Source organism: Embiotoca jacksoni, unplaced genomic scaffold (genome assembly GCF_022577435.1).
Source record: "Embiotoca jacksoni isolate LCO1_2020_lvr unplaced genomic scaffold, fEmbJac1.0.p SCAF_99, whole genome shotgun sequence".
NCBI classification, from domain to species: domain Eukaryota; kingdom Metazoa; phylum Chordata; class Actinopteri; family Embiotocidae; genus Embiotoca; species Embiotoca jacksoni.
This window is the reverse complement of record NW_027185457.1, coordinates 432899-452046: the sequence shown is the minus strand read 5'-3', so window position 1 is coordinate 452046 and position 19148 is coordinate 432899. Positions and strand designations below refer to the sequence as shown.

At 43.3% G+C, this 19148-nt stretch overlaps 1 protein-coding gene across 3 annotated transcripts; it reads right to left on the bottom strand.

Annotated features, from left to right (window-relative positions):
• Positions 1 to 70: 70 nt before the first annotated feature.
• slc4a2a (solute carrier family 4 member 2a) lies at positions 71 to 17451 on the bottom strand. Of its 3 annotated transcripts, XM_069142267.1 has the most exons (22): positions 17001 to 17451; positions 14715 to 14773; positions 14395 to 14548; positions 13091 to 13298; positions 12862 to 12986; positions 9104 to 9237; positions 6950 to 7130; positions 6058 to 6193; positions 5751 to 5898; positions 5464 to 5560; positions 4991 to 5175; positions 4655 to 4874; positions 4203 to 4406; positions 3919 to 4067; positions 3251 to 3445; positions 2800 to 3009; positions 2518 to 2607; positions 2258 to 2424; positions 1634 to 1887; positions 1372 to 1541; positions 1112 to 1285; positions 71 to 441 (listed from the first exon to the last, which is right to left on the bottom strand). In XM_069142267.1, exons 2-22 carry the CDS (start codon positions 14766 to 14768, stop codon positions 361 to 363), a joined length of 3336 nt encoding a protein of 1111 aa, XP_068998368.1. In that variant the 5' UTR covers positions 14769 to 14773; positions 17001 to 17451; the 3' UTR covers positions 71 to 360. The 3 variants fall into 3 exon arrangements, with proteins under 3 accessions (XP_068998368.1, XP_068998369.1, XP_068998370.1); XM_069142268.1 differs by lacking the exons at positions 12862 to 12986; positions 13091 to 13298; positions 14395 to 14548; positions 14715 to 14773; positions 17001 to 17451 and adding an exon at positions 11426 to 11496; XM_069142269.1 differs by lacking the exons at positions 9104 to 9237; positions 12862 to 12986; positions 13091 to 13298; ... (1 more) ...; positions 14715 to 14773; positions 17001 to 17451 and adding an exon at positions 7759 to 7849.
• Between the last annotated feature and the right edge of the window lie 1697 nt (positions 17452 to 19148).

Genomic DNA, 19148 nt, shown 5'->3' with positions numbered 1-19148 from the left:
TCCATGGATGCAAGACGAGAAATGAGAATCATAAAATGCATGAATGAATACACCAAAGACGTTTTTTCAGGATAACATTTGCCTTTATTGATACGAGTCAGAAACAGAAGAGACATTTTCAGTTAGTGTGATTTTAAAAACAGAAAGAAATCAGCAGCAGATTTCAGGTTTCAGAAGCTTCATCAGAAACAAAGCCCGCCCATCCCCCAGACCAGCAAATAAAAATAAAAAGGTTTATAAAACAGGATATCGAAGGCGTGTACAGTCCGCCGCCCAGCTCTGCTACAGGATACACGTCAGCTAACGAGGGAGGCGTCCAGACCGCCATCCATCAGGCACAATCAGCACGCCGCTGCCAGGTCACACGGGCATCTGCAGCTGTGAGTACTCGTCCTGCCCCTCCTTCTCATCAAGGTGAGGCTCGGCATCATCAGCATCCAGCTGCAGGACCAGAGGTCAGAGGTCAAAGAGCTGCTATTCTACCCGGTGGATACTGGCGGTACTGCAACAAAAAGAAACCTGCAGCACGAAGCTGGTTCTTTTCACAGAAAGAAAACAACCTCTGACACCTGCTGACGAGCTCAGGGTTTACTCCTCACATGCGTAAAACTTGCAGTTGTATTTGTGTGACATCATCACATTGTGAAATCCACGAGCCGAGCAGAAGCACCACTGAGCATGTGCGGTGGGACGACACAACAGGACGACGTCCTTATAAGACGTCCTGATTTCACGCACCACACCACTCTAGACTGCCACCCAATGGTAAACAGACATAATTACACACAAAATTATTGATGTTCATAAGAGCTGCGGTTGTTTTGTAAATAATAAAAGTATCCTCTGTTTTTTTTATCACAGTAGAGTGTCTTATGTGGACATTAAAATCTCAGAACTTTAAATATCAACCTAATATTTGGTTTAATGGTGAAGATTTTACATTCAGTGTCTCTTTCAGTTGAAGCCACGAATCTTTGTGCTGTGATATTTACATAAGTCAGCTTTAGGACTGAAATGTTAAGTTTAGTTATCACGTCATTTAAAAATGTGTCGTGTGTGTGTTGACCTCATGATGATGTCAGGATGACGTCATTGTGAAGGCGTGACTCACACTCTGCAGCTCTCGGCGGGTGAAGAGGCGGGGCAGCAGCAGCATCCTCACCGGGATGGTCAGCAGCAGCATGAAGGGGAACGCCAGCGCTGCCGCCGTCGCCATGACGACCCACAGCAGAGACAGACACGTCAGCTCGACGATAGTGAACAGGTGCATCCTTAATGTCCGCACCTGTGGGACAAGGACAGACAGGTTAGACAGGTGAGACTTAAACAAGTGAGGTTGAACGTGGGCTCCGACTGATACACGGGACTAACCTTGCGGACGTAGTTGTGGTCGGGGTGGTACTTCGGAGGCATCAGCAGCAGGATGAGTCGCTCGGTGAGCTGGATCCCATTAAGAGACATCACACCCATGTAGAGGAAGATCCCAAACAGCACTGCCAAAGGGATTTGACGCAGAACCTCCCCGATCACAATGGAAAAACCTGACAGAGCAGAGACCAGATCAGACCTCGCAGCACCAGACGAGTAGAAGCAGCAGGGAAAGTGGGAGCGACACTCTTTGTGGACGTCATACCCACTAAAACAGCCACCAAGAAGCCCGTCACCCTCTGCTCCTTCACTTCCTGGATGCGAGGCTTGTCTCCTGGGGCGACGGATTTGCTCATGACTGTCAAGGCATTGGTGTGGGTGACTGACCGAACTGTGGCTGCCGATAACCAGGGTAAACCAAAGAGGGCTGAGACGCCGCCCACCACAACGATGATTAAGAGGTCCAGGTGAAAACCGGTTCCCTTCACCAGCATCCTCTCTTTCTTACTGACAATCAGCCTGAAAGACAGACGCAAGGAAAATTATGACGAGGGAAAAAAAGGAAACATCTAATCATAAAACATCGAGAAAAGACTAGAATGTAAGACCCAAAGTCTGGTAAAGACCAAGAGTCGGGTCGAGCCCCAAGTCAAGTTCAGGTTAAGACAGATGTCCCAAGACAAGTCTTACTAGTCTCAAGTCAAGACCAGAAATTTCCAAGTCAGGACCAGTAATTCTTAAACCAATCCCAAAAAGTCTGAAGCTTCAAATTAAACCCAATTTAAGACCAATCAAGGCCCAAGTCAGGACAAATTTACAATTCCGAACCAGGTTCCAAATCAAGTTCAACTAAAGAACAACTAGTTCCCAGTAATGAATAGTGTTGTACGCTGTGATCTGTGATTCCATGAAGATGAGGATGAAGACGAGGATGGCAGGAAGGATGCTGGCACCCATCATCCAAATTGGAAACTGCCCGTCCGACCCTAGCGGAGAAATCAGCCAGCCTCGCTTCTCTGGAGTGGAAACTGAGAATCCACTGGGCACGTTCAGTTTCTGTGAGCCAAAAGGAGGACAGTGATTCAATTGTTCGATCGCATCTTAACATAAGATTCTCTAGAGAAGTTTTTAAATGAGCTCTGCCCTCACCTGGGTGTAGGTGTCTTCTACACTGTAGTCCACCAGCACCATGATGAGGATAGCAATGGGCACCCCGAAGTCTCCAATGATCCTACGGAGCTGAAACACACAAAGCACCAAAATTACTGATCAGCAGACACCAGAAAAACACCCGATGGCATGGCCTTATCTTTAGACCCAACATGTCTACTGCAGGTGCACTGAACACAAGGAACAAGTAATGCAGCTCACTTCAGCATGTGTTCATGATGCTTGGGCTCAACAGTGACCAGTGTACTTGCGTGTACTAACCCGCCCGGGGAAGAAGGAACTGTTCTTGAACTTGCGCAGGTAGAAAGCGATGAAATACGTCCCGGCCATAAGGACAAACGACAGCAGCGCTGTGTTTGGCTCTCCAACAACCTTCCCAGGACTCCCCGTGGGCATGGTGTAGTTGCAGAAAGATGGAGATACGGTGTTGTTTCCATGGTAACAGTTTTGTAGCGGATGCTCCTGAAAGATCTACGAAAGACGAGCAATGAAGAGAAAGCTAAAAGTATCTGTGTATTGATCACCTGGGTAGCATAAATAAAGGACTATTAAAATAATGTCAATGATTGTCATCTGAAACATCTTAGGTTGTAAAATATTGAAAGCACAACAAATACCGTGTCACAAGTTCTTTCTTTAATATCTTTTATATCACTACTTCATTTTCCTGTTCATGCTCACTGCAGGAGAAGTCTCTGAACTCTGAACTTACCTTCACCAGCTTGGCGAAGGTCTCGTAGATGAAAATGAGGGAGATGAGGAAGGAGAAGATCTCCTGAGTGAAGCGGGAAACGAAGCGAACCAGGATGCTTCCCTCGAAGGCCACGGTGAGGACAACGATGAGCACCAGCCAGAAACCGATCCACACCCGGCCTGTCAGATACTCGATCTCATTGTCTTTGCAAAACTAGACGCAAAAACAAAACAACATGAAATACTTTGTGTTTTTTTTTAGTTTTCAACCAACTCAGAAAGATAAAAACTAAGTAAATGGAAACACTTCACCAACAACTGAAAAATCAGGTCCTAGTTGACCTGAAACCTGGAGGGTAGATTGAACAGAATAGACTTTTTATCACTGTATCTTAAAAATACCTACTTCTGTTTCACCCTGAGAATTTACATCCAACCCTGTTCCGGCAGATTTGTAAACTTATATGGTTAAAAAAATAAATAAAGGTTTAATCAAATCCATAGATATTTCAATGAGGTTTCTTTTATAACAACTTTGATTCAGACAAAAAAAAAAAAAAATCTCAACACAAATCCTGCTGAAGATTTCACCTTGATATTGATAATATCACTTCTGTAACAGGATTGTCTTTTCCTCAACTGAACATCTCTGAAGAAACGCCACTGCATTGGAGGTAATTTGCTTACAGTGTAAAAGGCCTCTTCAAACACCAGCAGCGGTCCGGAGAAGCCAATCACCAACAGAGGCTGAGCACCCAGAACGCTGAACACTATGCCCTGCATCGCCGTGGCAACTATCAGCTCCGACACACCAATCAGACCCTCCGTTTTCTCACCTGCGTCCCACAAACAGAGATCAGAGATCCACAGTCAAAGAGCTTTGAAAAACTTGCAGCACCTTGAAACTTGTTCAGCAAAGCTTCGTGAGGCAGTTCAGTCCCAGACCTTTTTTTTATGAGGTTCAGACTTACCAAGTAATCCACCAAAGGTGATGGCAGGTGACAGCGCAGCAAAGTAAATAAAGACGATGGCGGCCATGCACTGAGGATTCAGAGCGTCTCGGATGTCGCTGAGGTACTGAGGGTAGCGCCGCATCACGTCTTTGATCAGACCCCCGAACAGGCGACCTGAACGCCTCAGGGGCTCGTCGCTGTGTTTGGAGGGAACAAGAGAATCTGGAAAGAGAAGAGTACAAGTCTTTGAGCTTACATCCCAAAGTTAAACGTGACAACAACACATTTAAAAAAAACAAAAAAACATTATGTTTAACACTTAGCGAATAAAACACATTCGCCATTATGCTGACGACCTCCTACTTTACCTTGCAAAGAAGATGAGGGTAAGAAGGACAAAAAGGAACGAAAGAATAGAAGCGTCTTACTGGCAAATGAGGGTGTAACAAGTGTGAGTACCTGAGACTCACCTTCATCCAGCTGAATACTGGCTTGTTTCTCCTGCAGCTTGCCGCCCTGCTCCTCCTCCCTCTTTCGGAGGATTTCTCTTTGGAAGCGAGCGACGGAGTGGAGCAGCTCATCGCCGCCGACCTCAGAGGGAGGGAGGACGATGCTGCAGTCCAGGAAACGGTTGATGGCCGTCAGCAGGTCCTGGCGGTCGTCTGCCTGGTACGCCGCCTCATGGAAGAGCTGAAGGAACATACGGGCTGAACTTCACGGCAACACAAGTCGATGACAAGCCTACAGGATACCGACTGATGATCTGCCATCATCTGGCGGTCATATCCGAGAACGCGGGGACTCACCTTGTCTGACATGAGCGTGGAGATGGAGCGTCCGATCTGATGGTAGTCGATGTTGGCAGTGGGCGGGCCCAGCAGGAGGAAGAGGAACCTGACGGGGACGGGAACCTCCAACACGGACTCAAGCAGGACCGCCTCCTGCAGCCGCACGAACGCCATGGAGGGCTGGTCCAGGAAATCCACGCTGCCTGCAGACACAGCAGAGGGGCAAAATGAACCCAGTGAACCTGCTGATCTACACATCAACACATGAATTAAGGAGATGATGCGCATGTGATGTGTTTAGACCATTTAGATGTTTAGATTCTTATTTAATGCTTCAAAGACAAAGGCTCCTCCCAACAAATACTCATCTGATTCTGTTTTTTTTTTCTCTTCACTGTATGAAGCTCACTAATAAATTCAAACTTTTCAGTGTCATGGTCGAAGCACGTCACTGTCAGAGTTTGAAACGTGTGCTCAGGTCCGACACGTACCCACGAGGACGACGGTGGCCTCGGCTCTCTCTGGGATCTTCTCCATCAGCTTCACTTCATGTTTTGATCTGGAGTGAGAGACCGGCTGGGCTTCTCTCTGGACACAGGTCAAAGTAAAGTCAGTAAATCCCAACAGGCTCCTCATTCTGCGTTCTTCTGCTGTACCGATGACACCCGTCTCTGCCGACCATCCGACCCTCAGGTGGCGGCATCGCTGCTCACCTGTCCGATCACAGAGTGGATGTCACAGCTCCACCTAAAGCTTCTCGTTTGGTTTTTCTTCTTACCTTGCTCTTCTCTCCGTCAGCCTCTTTCTGATTGGTCGGGGTGATGGACAGCCCTGACTGGCCGTTGTGTCTGTCCTTCAATGCGTCCATGTTGGCTACAGAGATGTTCTTGCTGAACAAGCTGTGATCTTTCTCATCGCTGGGGTGACTGAGGACAGAAGAGGAAGAAATGTAATCATGAAAAAGATGGATGGATGGACGGATGAATGGATGGATGGAAGCCATGGTTCGGCTTCACGTCTGGGGCTCCATCATCTCGCCCATGTTTTATACAGTCAGTAGGATGAGTGAGTGAATGGATGAGAACCTGTGTCGGAGCAGCAGAGCTCTCAGGACGTTGGCTCGGTCTTCAGCTTTAATCTGATCTGAGATCACCATCTGCTCCACAACTTGCTGAGCGATCCCCGGCAAAGTCCTCTGCTTCAGATCCAGGAGCACCGCCCCTAAAAACACAGCAGCATGACATCATCACTCTGACGTCATCATCATACTGAAATTATCGTATTCGAGAGACTGAGGCATTTTCAGCTGTGTGTGAGAGTTGATTACGTTTTCTACTTTTTAGTCTTTGTGTGTTTATAAAGCAGATTCTTAAATCTTTGGGGGAGGGGCAAAGACATTTTCATCTATGTATAAACATTTATTATTGTATGATTACAGGATATAATGGGAGCCTGAAGGCAGGAGGGTTCACATTCAGAGAATCATAGATGGGGACACAGAACAACCTTTGGTCAAAAACAGGATCATCAGGTCGTGTCAATCGAGTCTTCTGGGTTTTGAGGTTTGGGCTCTTAAAACCAGTCGCAGTTCACCTCAGCACCACAAGGGGTCCCTTATTCTGTGGTTTCACATATCTGTTTCCTATTCACTAGGACGGACATCGAGAGAGTGGAAGTAAATAATATGCTGCACCATCCTCCAAGAATATAACGCTGTCAGTTACGTAAAGCTAAAAACTGTTTTTAGTTCCATTCTTGTGATGATACTACATGTTTATAATTTTCACTGTAAATAAACAAAACTCTGTTTGTTCTGATCAATCCTGAAAATAACCTGGACACAATTAAAGTCTTCCACTGGAGGGTAACAGAGAGCCTCCTCCTCTTCTTCCTCCACCTCCACCTCCTCCTCTTCCTCCTCATCCACCTCCACCTCCTCTTCTTCTTCTTCTTCTTCTTCCTCCTCCTCCTCCTCACCATGGGAGATGGTTCTCCGGAGCTCCAGCAGCGAGCGGAAGGACAGGGAAGCGATGTGAGGTTTCCCCCAGCGCTCCGTCTCCTCATCCACCTCCTCCTCAAACTTGATCCATCGGGCCGTTTCCCTCCACTGCAGCTCCTGGTTCCTGTCAATCACCAGCTCGTTCAGCTCCACGAACACCTGACACACACAAACTCATCTTTGTCACTTATGAGGACACTGCATTGACTTACATTCCTGAACACAGAATAACTCATCTATGTCACTTATGAGGCCGCTGCTTGACTTACATCTCTGATCAATTACGTTAAGAACTCTTTGTCATCGAAGATCAAACTGGAACAAAGTTTGACGAGTTAAAAAAAATAAAAAAATAAAAATAAATAAATATATATATATTCACAAAAAGCACACTTCAAATATTTTTGATGGACTTTCAGTCACATCTTGTGAACTTCTTCAAAGGCTAAAAGCTCCAAAAACAGAAGTAAGTGGACCTTGTGGTGAGATTTCTCTTGTCAAACTTAAGCTTCCCAATTTGAGCTCAAAAATAAAGTAAATAAAATCAGATTAAACCTGGCTAAATCACACACTGGGATTTAACAGGACATATCCAGACTAAAGTGCATCAAAGATGTTAAATCAGGCTGGATCGGGATAAAATGGTTCCTCCTAATTAATTCATACATTTATTCATAAATTTGACCAAACTAAATTAAACAGGTAAAATTGGTGGAAAACAGATAAAGTTAAGTACTGTATAGCAAACCGGACCAAACCAGATTAACCCAGGACAAATCAGCTGTACCTTTTGTCGACTCTTCAGGTCCAAACCGACCATCCTGAAGACCAGACCAGACTGAACTGAAAGAGACGCTGACCCCACGGTTTACTCCCCTCTACATCTCTGCCTCTACCTGTTTGACTCCACCTGTCTGAATCTACCTGTCTGACTCGCTCTCATTAAGACGGGGTCCACTTTGTCGCTTGTTCACAATACCAGCCGGATTAACCGGCTCAGACTCCCGGTTCGTCTTTCGTCCCTCCTGTCAGCCTCAGTTTGGACGTTCCATTTGTTTTGTTGTCGATTATCACATCAGGGAGAGATCATCTAATCCTGTTCACACCTGAACCAGCAGCTGATGAACCCGTTTACTTGAACTCTGCCAACATTTCTTTATGCACATTCAACACCCCAACATTTCTGTAAATCCTCAGGTTCAGAACTTCCACTGAAAATATTCTGTTTTAAGACCATAACTGTGTAGAATATCCCGAAAACAAGGAACTGTTTACATCCAGGTGTAGAAATAGAAAGCAGCATAAGTGTCATTTAAAGTAAAACGTTGAAGTTGTAAGATGTGAAATCAGTTCAAACATCATGAGTGCAAGAAATAAAGGCTAAAATACTCTTTGAGTAAAGCTGAAAGTAACTGAAATGTTAAAGTGTAAAAAAAAAGAAGCATTTAAACTGGTGTTTTAGTATTTTTTTTTAGTGTTGGATGGATGTTTTCAGTCATGTTTATTATTCATAGCGTCACCGCAACTTTTAACTTTCACTGAAGATGGAAATGAGCTTTTTATAGAGCACCGTCTCTTAAACAAACAATGAATACATTTATAAATAAATACTTGTTTGTAAACAATGATAGCAGTTAAAGTGTTGGTTTCAAAGCCATGAGCGCAGTTAAGCCGTCAGTTTGAGAGTACTGTATGAAAACAGTTGAATTGTCAGTTGACATTAAAGACGTAAAAGCAGCCGATCCGTCATAAACAATGAAAACAATTGAAACTCCGTGTAGAGTTGGAGCGCCAGCAGAAACATCGGCTGTGGGAGACAGTTGAAGTGTCGGTTAATGTGCGAGCGGCAGTTAAAGTGTCCGTCAAAGCAGTTGAACTTTGAATTGTGGTTGAAAACACGGCAGGAGTGTCGGCTGAAGTGAAAGAAGTTAAAGTAGATGAAGTAGAGAAAGATGAAAGCAATTGAAACGTCAGCTGAACTGTAAAGAATCAAAGCGAAGAAAGAAATATAAGCGCCAGGACTCGGCAGCTCTGAGCAAACTGAGCCGGTGGTCGTTGATGTCTGGGCTCAGCAGTGTGCGTTTAATAAGAGTTATGATAATAATGGAACATCCTTAGCTCCGCCCCCTGACCTCATGAGGCGTGCGGTCCGACTGCAGGTGTTGCAGGTGTTGGTTTGTCCGACTGCTGATGTGGACGATCGGCCCTCTGGAGCTCCGCCTCACCAGGTGTCGTCGAACTGCCGGCACGTCGTCCAATCGATGACCTAAGATACATCGGGGTGGGGGCGGAGTCAGAGAATTGATTGTTTTTGCAGATTTTCTATACATTGATTTTGGTTTTCTACTTAACCCTTTTAAAATGTCCTCATGATGTCCTTTTTCTCAGCACAAACTCGGCTGACTTCTCATTTTTTTTTATCAATTTAACAAAGTATGAAGCTGCCAGGAACCCAACAAACAAGAAGAATGACCCAGACAGCCACAAAGATTTAAGGTGATAATCATTCATAGCATTATATAGAACAGCTCAAGTGCGCTATTTACACACACAACTGGAGCCAAAACTTTACAATTAAAAATCATATGACATAATATTTACATCTAAAATTGTTACACCTATTTTTGTGTTTTTCCATTAAAATGTCACTGAAATGATAAATAATTTAATTTCAAATACTAATTTGAACATTGTAAAAGTCTGCAGAAAAATATGAGATACTACTTTTCTCAGCTTTTTGTTCGTGATGTATAAATATAATTATGTCGCTATTAATAACACAATCTGTCTGTACCATAATCTAACCTTGAACCAACCTAATGACTGACATTATGGGGACTTTTCATTTATTATCCCCAGAGGAACTTGAGTCCCCACGAGGTTGGTAAGACAGAACACACTCGTGGTCTCAGGGGAACTTTTTGCAGAATAAACAAGATTTCAGGCTCCAATGAAGAATCATTAAGACGAGAGTCTGAGTGGCTCAACCAATCAGCCCACACTCACACACACTCACACACACTCACACACACACACACACACACAGGTGTTTTCATCAGCATGTGAACAGAGTTTCAGGTTGCGGTAAAAATTTGATTTTCTCTGAAACGCGATGTTTCCACATCATTTCTTCTTTTCTGGGAACGAACAACGCAAACAGCCAATCGGATTCCAGCAGTGGGAGTCAGCTGACGAGCGCACCCTACCTGCTGTCAGAGGTGACCACAGGTCACGGGTCTGTGTGGATAGAAATACTGAAGAGACTCAGAATGAGGAAAATAAAGTAGATAAACTAAATAAATAATTTTTCTACAAGCTCAATATTATAACGATCCTGTTTTGTTTTTTTCAATTGTAGGAATTGTTTTTTTTCTTTGTAGTATCTTTGCAATTAAAAAAAACTTGAATATGTGAATGCTGTGTTCACATATTAATCTTGTAAATATAATTTTATAGTGGAACTGCTTATTTGGCTTTGTAAAATAATACTTAGAATTTATCACATTACTGTCAATTAAAAGTTTTTGTGAGTAGATATCTGGCACTTACTTAGAAAACTTTTTTGTTTTCATTCTACTTTTTCTTATAAAGTAAATTAAAGCAATTTTACTGGAGTTAGACTTATTTCTCCTACTGATGGAAAAAAAAAAAGATTTGTCTCTTCCTTTTGTTTGCATTGTGGCTCCAGAAAGTTTCTTTTGGTTTCTGTCTTATTTGCAAGTGATTCTTTTTGTTTTACTTTCCGCATCTCATTGACGACTCCCGTGTCCTTATCTTGTGACCTACAACCAGCGCAGTATCACCATACGAAAGCAGATACAAAGGAATTGGGAGTGACGGTCAGCTGTTTGTCACACTGTAACTTTTAAGCTGCCCTACGGAGAAAAAAAAAAAAAAAAAAAAGCAATGCTGTCTCTTTGAGGGTGCATGTATTTGCTCCTTCTTGCAAGGATAAATGTCCGATATGTTTGATTTTGAACCAAGCCTCTGAGTAATTTTTCCAACACCTACCCCGGGTACTGTCTGCTGGCTTTTCTTTTCAGACACATGTATGTAGCCTGATTAAAAATAATCCTACAGAGCAGGAACCAAGAACATTGTGTTGAAAGTCAACGAGCATGTCCACATCTGGATATTTAAAGTTTTACGAATGAGTGAGTCACTCTCTGCTTCAGGGGGACAATATCTTTCATTTCTGCCGCTCTATGCGATTTTTGATGAGATCCCTACTCGTCAGATATTCTTGGACAGATGTTCCTCTGAACGTCTGAAGTTTCACATCTGGAGAATCGATATTTAAAGCCTTCACTGCAGAACAATGGAAACAACCCTCCCCTTGCCGAAAGTGATGCAGTAATTGAAGTTACAGACACTCGCACATAAACTGTGTGGATAAAACAATTTGAACTCTGAGAAGATCAAAAAGATAACAAAACAAACAGCAGCGTACTCACTGAGATCAGCCTTCAGTCTGTCAGACAACCAACAGTGGAAATATCTGATCACAGCCATGGCAGAGACTGACTTCATGTTTATCTGAGAGTCCTTCACAACCAGGACCAGAACCAGGACCAGAACCAGAACCAGGACCAGGACCAGGACCACTCACACACACAGAGTAACAGTGGACAGAGACCGTGGGCTGGCTGTGTGGGACGGCAGCATTGTGTTCAGGTCAGCAGCAGCTTCACGTCACATGGTGAACAAACAAGTGACAGAAAACTCTTTCATGTTGCAAAAAATTCCTTCAAGAACCAAAGAGACGCCAAATACCCCGGTGCATGCTGGGAGAGGCTGCGGCCTCCTGTGACACCCCCAAAACTCGTCCTCAAGGCCCAGATACACTCAGCTGCTACATGCATGAGTCTAACATGCTCACAATGCTTAACACTATGCTAACAGTCTCACAATGCTAACATGCTCACAATGCAAATATGCTCCCAATGCTAACACCATGCTAACATGCTCAGTAGTCTAACATGCTGATGGTTAACAGGTCTGACACATTTACCACCTTAGAGCATGTTAGCGTGTTAACATTCACTCATTAGCAATAAACACAGAGCCCAGCTGAGGCTCATAGTGATGTCATCAGTTCTTTTTTTTTTTTTTTAGATATTAACATGTTGACTTGATGATGGCGTTATAGAGGATGTCCGAGGAGTTTTCATTTCAAATTTAAAACTGAAACCAGGCAGTGTCTAAAGTGCAACCCCTGGTGGCCCTTGGTGGTATTGCACTTTATGGTACTTCCGCATTGGCCTCACTTTTCAAGACCGAGAAGCTACGTCCACTTTTATTTCTGGTCTACGTTTAGAATACAGTACTTCTTTCTCTGGTGTCGGACCGCAAGCAAACTGGACGACTCACTATCAAAGTGGGATTACCAGACGGACGGGCCGGGGCTAGCTGTCGCTAGTAGATGTCGCTGTAACACAATACGTAGACATCTATGACACGACGTCAACACTGCATTTTACATTCTGTGAACACATTTAGTGAATTTTAGAACTAAATATCTTACAGGTTGAACCTTTAGTGTCCAAAAATAAGCATCACAATAATTGAAAGTATATTTAAAATGTAGAATTAATCGTCAACTTTGGTGATGTAAATGAAGCCACATTTGATTCATTGAGGTGTGCTGTAAGTGAAATTGTTTGTAAAAGTTGTTTATAAAGCATTGTGGTAAATATAAATGTTGTATCTAAAAGTTACATGTAAAGTCAAATGAAAACATAATGCATATGGAAGTATTCAGATAAAGAGTTAAAGTTAAATTTGAAATATGGCGTGATATATAAAGTTATTTGTTAAAAAGTTGGGTATACAGGATGTAAAATTGTAACGAAAGTGATATTTAATGTGCATTTTTAAGCCGTGTACTGACTCTTAATGCCGTCCAGGTCAACAGACGCCAGAGTTTCAGCCTCATCAGTGTCGTCAGTGACAACGCCCTTCACGGTGCAACCAGATGAGAGGATGCTGTGATTAGATGAGATGGTGGGCGGGTCACTGTGAGGGGGAGGAGTTACAGATTAACTGGACCAACATGCAGAAACACATATTTTGCACAAACCCCATATTTAAAGGTCCGGACAGTTTGTGGTGTTACTTACCTGGCGGTCATCCAGTCCTCCTCTCCATCAGTCTGACTGTAGGCCTCCTCCTCGCCTTCCTCCACCTGGTCTTCTTCTATGGTGGCCGCATTGCTGGGGGCGGAGCCTCGCCGGCTCTCCTTCCTCCCCTCATTGGTTCTCTTCCTCCTGCCATCAGCGGGTGGTTTGGAAAGAGGATGATGGACATGGAGAGACGAGTGACGGTGATCTGCGGCAAGAAAACAATAATTATGACCTTTTATAAATATGACAGCAAAAAAACAGCGTATTAATAATGAACTGATTTTTAATAATAAAAATGAGCAGGAGATCAGTCCTCTGGAACGCTTCACATCCCCTGGTACATCTTCTAAGATGCCAGATCACAGGAACTTTATCGAAGAACACAGCAAGAGTTTGAAACATCTGAGGCTATAAAAGCAAAAAGCAAAACACCAACAGGGATCCTTATAGACAGTGAGAACCTCTAATAATAAAACTTTCTCAGACCCACAAAACCTTCTCAAAATCTCCTATAACACTATAATGAACACTGGACTGCCAAAAAGACAACAAACACTGAATCTCTAGAAAATGTCTCAAGACTTTTAGAGCATCCTTAGATAGGTGAAGATGATCGAACCCTTTCGAAAACAATATTGAGCCTTCGGAGCCTTTAGAAAACCTGAAACGTCCTTAATGTCATTCTGATCTTTCATAAGAACTAATAGAAAGATAACTGAACCCAAACAATGATCCCTTAAACCTCCTCAGGAACCCATTCAGCCTTTTCGACCTGGAAGAACCTGGAACCTCCTTTATTTCTTGCTGGAATCTTCTCAAGAACTGCTTGTTGAACACTTAAATATGCTTGCAGAGGCTTTTCTAGAAAGTGAAACCCCCAAAATCTTCTTAGAGGCCGCCAACCCTGCAATGGACTCTAAAAACTCCCAAATAGGCTGTGAAACAGAAACCTTCTCAGCACCTTCTGAAAGAACCAGGATCCTTAAATTGCCTTTAGAGGTGCTGATACCCGTCCAAAGATCCCGAGACCACCTAAAAGAGTTTCCTAGAAATGAATACAAATCTTCTAGGACTGTCTATTGAAATCTGAAAAAGACAACGAGCAGTTAGTGCAGGAAGCTTCTCTGGACCTTTGGAAGATCTTTAAAAAACGATGTTGAGTCTTTTAGTCCCCCAGAACCTTTACAACCGCTTCAACAACCTCCTGCAGATGATCGGACCCGAACAAAGAACCCTGAACCTCCTCAGGAACCGGCGGACCTTTTTCTAACATCTTCTGAAACCAGGTTTCAGCGTCTCACCTTCAATGTCCTGCTCATCGTAGACCCGGTGTTTCTCCGGCGGGCTGCGAGCTGCAGGATGAAGGATCTGCTGAAAACACTGCACATCGAAGGCCTTGTTCAGGTCCTCCTCTTCTTCGTCACTGTCGCAGCGTGGAGGAAGAGGAGGCAGAGACTGCAGAGAGAAGAGGGAGGAGTGAAGACACGTGAAGGAGGGTCTGCCCATCAGCCGGATGACACAACGGACAACAGAAGCAGAGAAGTGACGAATCTGCAGTGATTTCAGCTTTAAATAACATTGTTGATTATCGATTGATTATGTGATTTGCGTGGAGACTCACTGCAGACAGACCGGGGGCGTCACCAGGACCTGCTGAGTTCTGATGATGGCTCATGGCTCCTGCAGGGGTCAGAGATCAGAGGTCAGGGGTCAGAGGGGGGGGGGGGGACTTCAAAACCCTGAGAGGAAGAAACTACAGACGGCAAAGGTCAAGGAGAAACTTTGAACACCTTTGAACACATTGTTTAAGGTTTCCCTTAAACTGTGGCGATAAAACTGAAACATCTGAAAACATTCAAATCTGTTAATTTATTCATCATTAAACACAAAAACTCCTGAAGGTTCTCCGTTGCTGAAACCTTAATCTTAATCTTAACCTTAACCTTTTAAGGTACAAATAAAGGCTCGTCTTTGCTTTAAATTGTAAACTTTGGGGGTATTTTACCCCGAAAAGACATTTAGATATTAACGAATGGGACGTCAACCTGTAAAGAATTCCTTAAATCTGACAAAATACCATGAAATCATCTATTAATCTTAATTCTCACAGGACTTGAACACCGAGGTACAAATCAATCACCTCTGAATTTTTTTTTTAATTGCTTTTAAGGTGTTTTGACCCCTTAAAAAGCTTTCAAACAGTACAGAGGATAATTTCTGATTGTGAGCTATGAAATTCTGGATAAGATAATGTGAGTAAATAAAATACCCGTGATGATATTTTTTCATTTTAGAATATTATTTATCCCTTAAAATTCCTTTAAAATTAATATATTCCATTAATTTATCCCAAATCCGTATATACGTTCACTTCGTGTGGTCATTAAGGCCTTTTTCAGATCAGGGTATTTTTAAGAACCTAAAATTTTCTAAGTAAAAGTCAGATCATGAATCTCTGACTTCTGTCATCTGTGTTTGACCATGTTGTGTCTGAGCAGGAGGTCAAAGGTCAGAGCTTAAACTTTCAGCCTTGATAAGGTGAGTGAAACTATCAGACTGAGCAGATCCAGAGGAGAGTGAATCAGCACATCAGAGAGACATGACTCAGCAGGAACACTGAGAGGCAGTAAAGTCACTTCAGGTTCACCATCGTTTATCCCCCAGAGTCTGTTTCATATTTTATGACGATGCGAATTCTCCACCTCAGACGAGGGACTTCTTTTTTTTTTTTTTTACCTTTCGAGATTCTTTCAGCTAAATCTTTGGTGTTTCCGCAATGTCCTGTCAAACAACTATTTTGTCTTCTTTTTTTTTTTCACCTTCTCGTCTGACAGAAACACAGACACTGTAACCACGGCGACTCTTAAGGTTATATTGTAAAAAATCTATTGGTCAACAGAATGATGTTACAGGAAGTGGCAGCAGTGGGTTTTTTTCTTTTAGGTTTGAAAGGAAAAGTCTGTATTGGTTTCAGACTGTCGGAGAGATGTGAGCCAAAGATTCTCCTTCAGGTGATCTACAGACAACAGGAAGTTTGTTTTAGAGTCAGATCTGAACTCACAGACATAAAAGTTGTATGTTCAGATTCAGTGAGTTCCTGATGTCCTTCAGAATAAACCTCCAGAAATCCACTCAGAAACCACAGAAAACAGACAGTTCAGAAGCTGCCTGAGAAACTTTATGCTTTTAAGTTCTCTTCAGTATCACAGAGATCCAGTGATCGTCGTCTCTACATACATGATGCGCTGCAAATGGGAGCTGCTTACCCACAATTCTGCTGCTTCATTGTACAAAATGTAAATAACTACAGGCTAAAGAACAGAGTTGGAGCTGCAGTCCACAGTGCTACTCATTGAATCCATGGCAACATTGTACTTCCTGTTTCTTCAGAAGTTTAAATCCCTTCAAAGAAGTTTAATTGATCATTTTCTGAGATACTTTGTTGACCAAGAAACACTAATAACAAGATAGCAAAGTCATAATAAGGATGTAGAGCCTGCAGGGTTTTTTTCCCTGTGGGGAACAATTTGTGCTTCTGTAACCAGAAACATCTGAAAACAGACGATGATGATGTTGCTTTGAGTCTTCTGACAGGTTCAAGACATTAACTGAAAGCTCATCACATGTCAGTTTGATCTGCTGAAAACAACAGGACTGATCATCAGTCGGTGCAGCTTCAGTCACCTCTGAATGTTACACAGGTGTTACACAATTATCTGATCAGATCAATAATCATATAAAAGATGTAGCTGCTCAGAGTTGAGCAGGTCTGTACTGCAAAGCCTTCACTGATCCGGGGTTCAGTTTCAATGTCACTGTGTGTGTGTGTGTGTGTGTGTGTGTGTGTGTGTGTGTGTGTGTGTGTGTGTGTGTGTGTCAGTGAAACAGGAAGAGAGTTGGAGCCTACCTCAGCGTCCTTGCAGCTGAAAGAGAGAAATTGTAATGCAAAGACCGAAACCAACAGAGGGAACAGAGGGTGGGGGTGGGGGTGGGGGGTGGAAGGGTGAGGGGGGGGGTAGGGAGACAGGGGGGACACAGGGGGGAGGGGGGGAGAGAAGAAAGGAGGTGAGAGGAGAACGAGAGAGGGAGGCACGGAGGAGATGGAGAGGGGAGGCAGAGACAGAATGGACGAGGAAAGGTCCAACTCTCTACAGAAACCTGATCAGCTGAAGGTCTCCATGGCAACCAAACTGTCAGTCAAGGTTAGTCCCACCTCCCTGGCTGCGCAAGCACGCACGCACGCACAAAAAAACATGCACACAAATAGCTGCAGACAGACTGCTGCCTGGTGTGATGATGTCACTGATGACATCATACAGCCAGGTAACTCCCACCTGTTTCCATGCAACCAGCTGCAGCCTGACACACACACCTCTCAGCGACAGGAAACCCTTCAAACACGATGCGATGACGGGGTTTTATTGGTCAATGATGCGGGTTGTTAGCGACGCCGTCACTGTTTTTATTTTTACTGCCAAAAAGTCTGAAACGATAAAACTCTTCTGTAATAACAGAGAAACTTAACAAAATTAAAAAGAATTCAGAGGACACCGTTGTAATTCACAGTGTGACCGTGATATCTAATTCATGATGGGATTATTTTCAGATTGACCGCCAGAAATTTCATAAAAAGGATTAATTTTGGCAAATGACCCCGTAATGACTCGTGGAAAAAAACAATTGACTTTGTATTTCATGAGAGAAGTTGAATGGGAGTCTATGGAGCCAACCCCCCTAGTGGCCTTCAGTGGTATTTCAAGACACTTCCACATTAGCCTCATCCTTCAGACTTGGAAGCGATAGCTGCAGTCTATGATGCAGGTTGGTTTGTGGTCTTACTTTCACAGTAACATCATGGCGCTGCAGCTGGTTGTAGGTTTAATACAGAGCAGCGTTTTCCTTTGATATTGGAGTGATTAGGAGAAGAGAACCAGAGCATAAAAATGACAAAGATGTTCTGATTCATCTATCTTCTCCGGTTCATGTTCTTTTTCTGGAAAACTTAAGTTTTTCCACAAATATTGGTGTACCACAAGGCTCTGTTTTTTTTTTTTGTTTTGTTTTTTTTAATGCACATAATCCCACTCTGCAAAATCCTCCAGGAATTAATGTAAATGTCAATATATATGCAGATGAGACCCTGTTTTATGTTCCCATCCTGCCAGCAGACCCTGTTTAAAAACCTAAACTTAAAGATGAATCTGTACCTCCCTCATCTGCCTTGACACTGCTACTATAAACACAGAGGTAGTTTTTCCAGGACAAATTAGCTGACAATTAGGACAAAAAAAAAAAAAAGCTGGCGACACCTCATCTGTACATCCAGGCTCCACCAAAGAACAGCGGAAGAGTGCAATAATCGAACATCAATAACTATGATCACGTGATTATTGATGGTGTCACTGTGAGAAGTGACGGCAGCAACACAAGACAGTAGAAACATGACATCCATTCAGTCGGACCTGATTGATATTGATCCAGGTGGAACAAACAGTTTGCTGATCAATGACTGGTAAACATTTCAGAAACGACAGATTTCTGTGTTTTGTTATCGTTATGCTCTGACCTCTGACCTCTGACCTCTGACGGACTGGGTGTGTGTGTGTGTTCATACCTGTTCAGTGCGTTGAGTCGTCGCTGTCCAACAGAACCAGAAACACACCAGCGCCTGCTGCTTTTATAACACCATGGCTGTGTGTGTGTGTGTGTTGTTTGTGTGTGTGTGTGTGTGTGTGTGTGTGTGTGTGTGTGTGTGTGTGTGTGTGTGTGTGTGTGTGTGTGTGTTGTGTGTGTGTGGTTAATTAGACTGTTAGCAAAAACAACAATTATCTAAATTCCCACAATTTGATCTGAACGTGTGTGTGTGTGTGTATACAGAGTGTGTTGATGTTCATAGTCAGCATCTTGTTCTCATGACAAACTGGAAGAAACTGTTACCTTCTCTACCTCCTCCTTTCCTTCTCTACCTCCTTCTTTCCTTCTCTACCTCCTTCTTTCTTTCTCTATCTCCTTCTTTCCTTCTCTACCTCCTCTCCTTCTCTACCTCTTTCTTTCT